This window comes from Heterodontus francisci, chromosome 2, assembly GCF_036365525.1.
Source record: "Heterodontus francisci isolate sHetFra1 chromosome 2, sHetFra1.hap1, whole genome shotgun sequence".
NCBI lineage: Eukaryota > Metazoa > Chordata > Chondrichthyes > Heterodontiformes > Heterodontidae > Heterodontus > Heterodontus francisci.
Window position 1 is genome coordinate 177161344 of NC_090372.1, and position 10690 is coordinate 177172033.

Sequence of the window (10690 nt, forward strand, 5' to 3'; positions counted from 1 at the left end):
GAGCCAAGATAGTTCAACAAACACAGGAATGAATGGGACTTGGCGTGAGTTAGGAGATGGGTAGAGTTTTTGATGAGTTCAAGTTTAGCTATGGGATGGGAAAAAAAGTGGTGGAAACATACAGTTCTGCATCATCAGTAAACTTTTGCAAGTCAACCCCATGTCTGTGAATGATGTCACCAAACAACAGCATATAGACGAGAAAGAGGAAGGGACTAAGCATAGATGCTTGGGGGACTCCGAAGATGACACTGCAGTTACAGTTGGAGCAGCCATTGCTGGAGATTCAGTCAGCTGCCCTTGGACAAAGAGGAGTAAAACCAGATCCCATGGACCTAGAGGAGGATTTGTCATGCTCATCTGTAGGGGGAAAGAAGACAAGGATGAGATCACGTTTACGGAATTATGGGGGAAAGAGGTCGGACATCGCGATGTGGGATGGTGACGATTGAACATTGGGCTAGGTGCAGAAGTTGGGACATTGCAGCGGGGAGGAGGAGGAAAAGAGTGGGCATCAAAGCTGGAGGGGAGGTTGTCAATCAGAAAGATGGAGAGAGAGTCTGTGATCGACAGAAGGGAGGCCAGAGGCTTCCTTGAGGCATCAGGTGGAGCCCTGCGTCTCCTCTTGGCCTAAAAGGAGTGCTGGATAAGGTACTTAACTTGTGGAGGCTGATTCTGTCTCCCTTTCAGCTTTCCAGTTTTCCTGACCCCGGAAAGCCCACGCAGCTGTTACTTTTAAACTCGAGTTCCCAATTGCACCGTGTGTGCCCGATTTAAATATTTTAATGAATGGTCCTGCCTCTGGTTCTTTTACTAATTATCTTAAATCTGCATCCTCTGGTTAGCAACACTTCTGTCACTGGAAACAGTCTCTCCAGTTGGGACCTAACCAGATTTATAAAGATTTAGCATAACTTCATGCTTTACACTCTATGCCTCCGTTTTTAAGCCAAGGATCCCATATGCTTTTTTAAACAACCTTCTCAACTTGTCTGCCACATTCAAAGATTTGTGTATGCACACCCCCAGATCTCTTTGTTCATGCACTCCATTTAAAAATTGTCCCATTTAGTTTTTATTGCCTCTCCTCATTCTTTCCACCAAAATGCATCACTTTACAATTCGCTGCATTGAATTTCATGCCATGTGTCTGCTCATTTCATTAGTCTATGTCCTCCTGAAGTTCCGAGTTTCACGCCATCTGCAAACTTTGAAATGATGCCTTGTATACCCAAGTCCAGGTCAATTATATATATTAAATATACCAGTGGTCCCAACACTGAACTGTGTGAAAAACATCCGTTCACTGCTACTCAAAGGTTTTCTGTCCCTTAACCAATTTCATATTCACTCTGCCACAACCCCTTTAATCCCATGGGCTTCAATTTTGCTAACAGTTCTTACCTATTGAACATCTTTTGAAAGTCCATATTCACAACATCAACCACACTACCTTCATCAACCCTCTCTGTTACTTCATCAAATAACTCAATCAAGTCAGTGAAACATGGTTTGTTTTTAACAAATCCACGCTGGCTGTCTTTATTAATATATATTGAACAATTACGCTTTATATATACTGCAGGTGGATGATATTTTCTGTCATTCTAGCACAGTAAAAGTATTCATAGAATCATAGAAAGTTTACAGCACAGAAAGAGGCCACGTGGCCCATCGTGTCTGTGCCGGCCGAAAAACAATCCACCCTGTCTAATCCCACCTTCCAGCATTTGGTCCATAGCCCTGCAGATTACGGCACTTGAGGTGCATATCCAGAATCCTTTTGAATGAGTTGAGGATTTCTGCCTCAACGACCCTTTCAAGCAGTGAGTTCCAGACCGTCCACCACCCTCTGGGTCAAAAATGTTTTCCTCATCTCCCTGTTAATCTTTCTACCAATCACTTTAAATCTATGCCCCCTAGTCACTGACCTCTCTGCTAAGGTAAAGGTACGGCAAAGAAAGACATACTGGGATGGGTGGCCAAAAACATAGTCAAAGAGGTGGGTTAGTAGTTGGGTCTTAAAGAAGGAGTAGGAGATGGGGACTCAGGAAGTAATTCTAAAGCATAGGACATAGGCACCTGAAGCCAAGTCTACCGATTGTAGAATGAAGGGAATAAAAATTGCACAAGAGGCTTGAGTCAAACAGGTTCATCAGAGTGGGGGCGTGCTGGATGAGGTTGCATAGTTAAAATAAAGGGTGAGGCTATGGAGAATTTAAAAACAAGGTGTCTTTTCTCTCTCTCAATCACATCTTTCTTTCACTCTCTATTTTGCTTTCTGTACTAGATTTTACATTGCATTAAATATTCTAACTTAAACTTCTCAGTTTAAACTCTGCATGGCTCAGTGAGGATACTTCAATCTGAGTGGTTGAGTTTGCTTCACCTGTTTACACAGGTCCCAGATCCCCTGTAGAGGGCGCCGTGCTGTATCAGACTCCTGATAACCTTAAACTGTGCCTCAAAAGCCCTCGAAAATCTGGACAGCTGTAAGCATAATGAATGGTGTCAGGCAAATTCACCACCTGCCTAGACTGAAGCACACATTATTTCACCACATGAACATTAAAACTTTAAAAATTGCAATCTCTGACTGGAAAGACGTTTCCATGGTAACAGACAATGGTGAAACAATGGGGGATCAAAAGGACTGCTACCCGACCTGAACCCGACGACATGTTTCGGGTTCGGGTTGGGCCGGGTCGGACACGTTCTATCACAGGTAAGTGGCTCCAATGTTAATTTAATTTTTGGACTAGAAAGGTGGTTTTGTAACAGTTATTTTAACCTTGTGCAGATCAGCAACAAAGTGAAAAACTGAGTTAACTGACGGTCGGGTCGGGTCAGGCGCAGGAAAAAATGGAAGGACGAGGGCCAGGTCGGGCTCGGGGTCGGATGTGGTTCTGTTGGGCTCGGGTCCTGTTTTTTTTTTTTGCAGACCCGAGCAGGCCTTTAGGGGGATCCAACGGTGGTACTCCAATACACAGAAGTGGTCGGACTAGTTTTAGTCACATGGCTTGCTGGCTGGGGCAGAGAAATTTGAGCCTCCAACTAGAGATGTGAAGAGACTGTTCCATAGAAGGAACTAGTCACATAACTAACCTGCTGAGCACCCTGGGAGCTTTTTGAATTTGAACTCCCAAACAAAGGAATAGCCAGGCAGAACCCCATATGCTCTCCTGGAACTAAGAACATCTCCTCTGCCTGTTTGTCTGCCTGTCTGCCTGCTAGTTCCCAGTGAACTGAAACCATTGAAGACACATGAAACTCAAAGAGAGAAAGGTTTGCCAAGTGAACAAAGTTTTAAGACAATTACTGGGCCCCAACGAAACGCAAGAATATAACTACAATCAAGGACTACAGCGAGCTTGAGAAACAGTAACAAGATATTGCCTCAAACTGTTCTACTTATCTCTTCTACTCTTTTCTGTCCCTACATTACATGTTTATATCACGTATGCATGCTAGCATGAGCGCTTCGTATATCCGCAGGCATGAACTGTATTAGAATTAAGTTTAAGGTTTAATAAATTTAATCTTTCTGCTTTAAACCAAAGAAAGCCTGTTTGTGCTCTGTTTGTGTAATTGGAAACTGTGAACACGTATTCACAAAAAGGGGAGCTCAAAACACACTGTGTTTAAAACTAAACCCTGTTACAGTAAGACCAGGTAAAGACAGCAAAAGACTCCTAGACATTGCTAACTTGGTCATAACAATGGCAGGGGCTGTCCATTTGCTGCTGACTGCAAAATCCAGGACGTGTTTCAAAATGTCTTTGATTTTCTCATGGTCATTCATTTTTTTGAAAATAATCCTCAGAACTGTTTCATAAAAATAACAAGTTTGGCCATGAACAACATGGGCCCCATTGTTTTTCGTTTTGCTCATTTGCATCCAGCGGCTATATACTTAATTGGCTGTGAAGTATTTGGGATGTCATAAGGTGCATTATGATTGCAAGTTCTTTCTTTCTTTTACCATGTTAATTTTCAATTTATAGTATTCATTAAGGCACCTGAAGATTTTTGTAGAGGCAGTAAATTTAATTAATCATAGAAACATAGAATGATACAACAGTATCATGGCCCATCATGTCTGTGCTAGCTCTTTGAAAGAACTATCCAATTAGCTCTTTCCCCATAACCCTGCAATGTTCTCCCTTTTATTTATCAGTAATTATCTGATTCTCTTTTGGAAGTTATTATTGAATCTGCTTCCACCATCCTTTCAAGGCAGTGCATTCCAGATCATAACAACTCACTGTCTAAGTTTTTCCTCATCTCGCCTTTGGTTCTTTTGCCAATTAGCTTAAATCTGTGTCTTCTTGTTATGCACCCTTTTGCCTCTACAAACAGTTTCTCTTCGTTTACCTTATCAAAATCCTTCATGATAATGGCAACTTTTGCTGAAAATAAAGACATTTTGTCAAAGCTTGTCATCTTGCACTCATCAGGACAATCAGCAAGAATACCAATGTCAGGGGAAGCAACAACTTTATACTGTATAAGAGAGTGCTGATTGATTTTCTCATACAGTATAAAGTTGTTGTTTCCCCTTTGGCATTCTTGCGGATTGTGCTTATGAGTGCAAGACAAAAAGCTTTGACAAAATGTCTCTATTTTCAGCAATACTCAAGTTCTGTACAACCAAACAACTAATGACAACTATCTTATAATTATGTATCCTAATGTTTCCACTTTGGTAGTGAGTGGGGCTACAATTATTACTGTGCTGCTGTCAAATGGGCCTCAACACCTACAGGTCAGATTATCACAGCCAGAATTTTCTAAACAAACAAAACTTTTGCAAAACTTTATTTTAGAAGCTCAGTATTTTAATTACTTAGTGGTGCTAAAAATAACAAGGGATACTGTTGTTTCAGAAATAAATACAATCTATAAAGGATTTTATGGACATATATAAGGCAGAGCATTTAATATCCCTTCTACAACATGAAAGTTATTAAATAAAACTGACCTTCCAGACAAGCTTGTGCTTCCTTCAGTCTTTCCTTCTGAGCTATTTCTAGCAACTTGGCCAACTGGTTAAAGGTGGACACTTTGATGACATCAGTAGATGCATCAAAAATCAGCAAGGGATTTCCATCCATATTTTCTTTTGATACAACAGTGTTTTTACTGTGATGACAAAGGAATATAAATTAAGTTTAAAAAACCTTGCATATTCCATATCTGTCTTCATCCAACACACAATCTAATTCAGCAATGATGAGCAGCTGTGTTTATGTCAGAGCATTTACTATGGCACAGTGGCGCAGTGGTTAGCACAGCAGCCTCACAGCTCCAGGGACCCGGGTTCGATTCTGGGTACTGCCTGTGCGGAGTTTGCAAGTTCTCCCTATGACCGCGTGGGTTTTCGCCGGGTGCTCCGGTTTCCTCCCACAGCCAAAGACTTGCAGGTTGATAGGTAAATTGGCCATTGTAAATTGCCCCTAGTGTAGGTAGGTGGTAGGGAATATGGGATTACTGTAGGGTTAGTATAAATGGGTGGTTGTTTGTTGGCACAGACTCGGTGGGCCAAAGGGCCTGTTTCAGTGCTGTATCTCTAAATAAAAATTAGTATTTTGCACAAAGTACAGCATATTTTCCAGATAGTTACCATTTTTAGATTGTTATAATTGTGAGGTCTGATTTGAGATCAATAAAGACTCAGTTTTCATATATTAAGATTCACCATCTAGAGATTAGCATATGTTAACTGTAACCACTCTCAAGTGCCCCTTGGCAACTGGCTTAAAAATGACAATGAACAGGACATGGGAGCAGATAACCTGCTGGAAAAATATACCAAATAAAACTGATGGAATAAAGGGTGTGTAAAGAGCCCAACTTTAAAAATGAGAAAACAAAACCATTTTGGCATAAGAAAAATCAAAACTCTAATAAATTGACACTGAACTTCTCTGGGCCCTTCTTTAAGAAGCTCTTTAAAACCTACCTTTTTGACCAAACTTTTAGTCACCTATCCTAATATCTCCTTATGTGGCTCAGTGTCAAATTTCTGTCTGATTTAGGCTCCTGTGAAGCACCTTGAGACATTTTACTACATCCTTATTCTATAACAAGAACTTGCAGTGGTCAAAGAAGTAGGTTTTAAGTAACAGGGTGCCCAGACTAACTTTCTTCCTTCAACCCACACCACCAGTACACATATCACATGCTCATTTGTTATATTTAAAGATTCTGGGAGCTTGCTTTGTACAATGTGTTGCTCCATTCACTGACATACAAAACAGTGACGGCACTTCGAAGGTGTTGGGTGTGAACTGCTCTAAGCAGTCCTGAGAATGTTGCAAGATGCTCTCTATCTGGCACTGGTAATGTAAATCTTTTCATCTGTTTTTAAAGTTACATATGGTGCAAGTCAGCAGTGCTTATGAAGAACCATAATGATGTTACTAACTAGCATTCACCCATCACCCCCTACATCGGCTCCCAGTCCAGCAACCCCTTGAATTTAAAATCTCTCCCCAATGTTGAGGCTTGGGGTCAATTGAAAATCTCAAAACTGATTCAAAACAAATTGGATAAATGCTTCAAAGGGAGGAGAGTGGGCCTAATGGGATAGCTCTTTCAGGGAGCTGGCACAGGCGTGATGAGCTGAGCTGTCTCCTTCCGTGCTGCATCATTCTATGGTTCCATCCAATGAGAGTGTTTTGTTAGGTTACAATGGTGCAGCAGGGGAGGAGGCATTCGGCCCACTGTGCCTGTGCTAGCACTTTGGAAGAGCTGTCCGTTTAGTCCCACTCCCTCTACTCTTCCCCCATAGGCTTATCATTCCAGATCACAACACTTCACTGTGCAAAAAATGTCTAATTTCCCTGTTGATCTTCTTGACAGTTATCTTAAATCTGTGTCTCCCTATTTATCAAAACCCTCATAATTTTGAACACATCTATTAAATCTCCCCTTAACCTTCTCTACTCCAAGGAGAACAGCTCCAGAATTTGTACCTTTCATGTCCTTGGGACATCCCAAAGCATTTCAGTCAATGAAGCATTTTTGAAGTGTAGTCACTGTTATATTGTAGGGAAACAGGATAGTCAATTTTTGCACAGCAAAAACTCAAACTGCAATGAGATAAATGACCATTTTTTTCCCCGTAGTGTTGGTTGAGAGATGTATGTTGAAATTTGCAATGTTCAGCGATTGGCTGAATATAGCAAGTCCAGAGGGGAAGTGAAAAAGCAAAGAGAGAGCATGAAAAGAGACTGTCAGCTAGCATTAAAGGAAATTCCAAATTTCTCTATTGACATATAGATAGTAAAAGGTGGTAAAAGGAGTGGAGCCTATTAGGGATCATAAAGAGGATTTACACATGAAGGTAGAAGGCATAGCTGAGGTATTAAATGAATACTTTGCATCTGTCTTTACCAAGGAAGAAGATGCAATCCAGGGAAAGATGAAAGAGGAGGTAATTCAGACACTAGAAGGGTTTAAAATTGATAAAGAGGATGTATTAGATAGGCTGTTTGTACTTAAGGTGGATAAAGCTCCAGGACCGGATAAGATGCAAACAAAGATACTGAGGGAAGTGAGGGTGGAAATCACAGAGGCACTGGCCATAATTTTTCAGTCTTCCTTAGACTTGCGGGTGGTGCCAGAAGACTGGAGAATTGCAAACGTTACACTCTTGTTCAAAAAAGGGTGTAAAGATAAGCCCAGCAACTACAGGCCAGTCAGTTTAACTTTGGTGGTGGGGAAACTTCTAGAAAAAATAATTCAAGACAAAATTAATAGTCACATGGACAAATGCGGGTTAATTAAATAAAGCCAGCATGGATTTCTTAAGGGAAAATTTTGTTTAACTAAATTGCTTGAGATTTTGAGGAGGTAACAGAGAGGGTTGATGAGGGAAATGCTGTTGATGTGGTGTACATGGACTTTCAAAAGATGTTTGATACAGTTCCACACAACACACATGTGAGCAAATTTATAGCTCATGGAATAAGAAGGGACGGTAGCAACATGGATACGAAATTGGCTGAGTGACAGGAAACAAAGTAGTGGTTCATGGACGTTTTTCGGGCTGGAGGAAGGTTTGTACTGGAGTTCCCCAGGGGTCAGTATTGGACCCTTGCTTTTCCTGACATATATTAATGATGTAGACCTTGGTGTACAGGGCAAAATCTTAAAGTTTGCAGATGATACGAAATTTGGAAGCATTGTGAACTGTGAGGAGGATAGTGTAGAACTTCAAAAGCGCATAGACAAGTTGGTGGAATGGGCAGACAGATAGCAGATGAAGTTCAATGCAGAGAAATGTGAAGTGATTCATTTTGGTAGGATGAACATGGAGAGACAATATAAAATAAAGGGTACATTTCTAAAGGGGGTGCAGGAGTAGAGGGGCCTGGGTGTATATGTGCAAAAGTCATTGAAGGTGGCAGGGCAGGTTGAGAGAGCAGTTAAGAAAGCATACAGTGTCTTGGGCTTTATAAATAGGGGCATAGAGTACAAGAGCAAGGAAGTTATGTTGAACTTGTATAAGACACTAGTTCGGCCTCAACTGAAGTATTGCGTCCAGTTCTGGGCACCGTACTTTAGGAAAAACGTGAGGCCACTGGACAGAATACACAAAACATTCATGAGAATTGTTCTAGGGATGAGGAACTTCAGTTATGAAGATAGATTGGAGATGTTGGGACTGTTTTCCTTGGAGAAGAGAAGGCTGAGAGGTGATTTGATCATGAGGGATCTGGACGGAGTAGAGAAAGAGAAACTGTTCCACTTGCGAAAAGATCGAGAGTGAGAGGGCACAGATTTAAAGTATTTGGTAAGTGAGGCAAAAGCGACAGGAGGAAAAACCTTTTCATGTAGTTAAGGTCTGGAATGCACTACCTGGGAGTGTGTTGAAGGCAGGTTCAATTGAAGCATTCAAAAGGGAATTAGACTGTTATATGAAAAGGAAGAAAGTGCAGGATTATGGGGAGAAGGCGGGGGAATGGAACTGAGTAAACTGCTCTTTCAGAGAGCAGGTGCAGACACAATGGGCTGAATAGCCTCCTTCTGCATTGTAACAATTCTGTGATTGTATAATTTCTATTTTAATGTTGTCAACAATAAATCTATTCAGTTTTAATTTTTAAATAAGATATCAGTTGGAATTAAACAATATAATGAAAGTGAAAAGGTTGAGATTTAAATAGTGAAGAACTGCATGAAAAGAACAAAAGTCAAACTAGGTTTCAGAAAGGAGAAACGAACACAAATGTTGACCTTTTTTCCTTAATGTTAGCATTGAATTCAGATGCAACAGTAGAATGCTTGCGACTATAGCATGTTAGAAATATAAGTCGACATTTATATTTTATATGCCGTATGTAGGTTTTACCAGGTACCGAATCTCTTCAATATAGCTAAATGTTACATCATGCCACCCACCCCCAAGTAAATAATAACTACACACGTTTCTTAGCTGTATACTGCAGCTTCCAGATCTCCACAAATCATTGTATGTCAACATTACAGTCTTCCGTTAGTGCACAGTTCTATCGGTATAATAGTTGCAGCACACAATCTAATTACACCGGAACCCACCTGATTTGATAATCTGACCCAAATGCGGATATCTCCAATTTTGACTTCCATTCAAGAGGTTCCCGAAATACTAAGGCTGCTTCCTGTGGGTGCTTGGAGCTCACATATTCCACGAATTTAATAATGCTGTTCAGTAGGGTCTCGTTCAGAGGGGTAAATTCTAACTTGCCGACCATGATACCAGCCGCTGTCCATTGAGCTGCTCTAGTCAACGTTACACCCATGGTGATCAGTGACTACAACGATACGAAAAAGACATGGTACAGTTAATGCGGGGTAAAGGAATTGTTAGAACTTCCTTTCTCAAACCGTTCCTATTTTAATAGAATGAACAATAAATAAGTGTTGCTCCAACATCCAACGAACGCGTGAATGATGGCTTGAAGCAATTGTCCCCTGCCACCTAACCAACTCTATATGGATGAGCAGCAAAAACGCCCCATTAAAACGCACAATGCTACATTTTACTTATTCTTTCACAACACGGGAAAGATTTTACTTATTTAAAATAAATGGTTTGAAATTAAAGCCCACGGTCTTGAGGATTAAATCACCATGGTGTCCATTCGCACCGTCCCCTTTTCTCGTAACTAATTAAGTCGTAACTTTAGAAATGTTAACGGCTTCATCAAGCAACCTGCACAAGTCTGTCTGTTAGCAGAGGCCGCGCAGGGTAACCCCGGCAACCAAACAGCCAGCCCTCTCCTTGGGATCGCTGCTAACCCCACACGCAAGGGTACGGGAATTAAGCAAACCAACTCTGAACCGCCTTACAGACAACAGCCTCACTTTTTTCAATGAAGAACCAAAAATTGCCCAAGCTGGCCTCCCCTTCGGCCACCGCGCTGTGAGCGGCTCGCACGCGGACCAGCCAGAGCCGCCGTTGCTAAGCTACGGCTCCAAACACCGGACAGTCTTCCACTGTCGCGAGACCGAGGGAGGGGAAGGGCGATAGCAAAGCGGTTGAGGTCAGTGTTGTGAGGTCGGTGGTTTGATAAACGGTGCACCAGTGATTGTGGTAGGTGTGAGAGAGCAACCGTCAGAGCAAGGTTTACCTGTGGAAACATAATTTAGAGTTTAATACATCTAATTCCAATGTCAGGGATAAAACAAAGTAAAAATTTTA

The 10690-nt window shown here is 41.4% G+C and overlaps 1 protein-coding gene across 2 annotated transcripts in view; it reads right to left on the minus strand.

Moving 5' to 3' along the window:
- Positions 1 to 10446, minus strand: part of odad2 (outer dynein arm docking complex subunit 2) — a 569164-nt gene extending 558718 nt beyond the window's left edge. The window contains exons 1-3 of one of the 2 annotated variants that reach the window (XM_068014153.1): positions 10354 to 10446; positions 9565 to 9800; positions 4982 to 5142 (exon numbers count right to left, since the gene is read on the minus strand). In XM_068014153.1, coding sequence (XP_067870254.1) covers positions 4982 to 5142; positions 9565 to 9788 — 385 coding nt within the window. In that variant the 5' untranslated portion in view covers positions 9789 to 9800; positions 10354 to 10446. Of the gene's footprint in view, positions 1 to 4981; positions 5143 to 9564; positions 9801 to 10118; positions 10203 to 10353 lie in introns of those variants that run through there. The other variant, XM_068014146.1, reaches the window with a different exon arrangement.
- Positions 10447 to 10690: the final 244 nt, after the last annotated feature.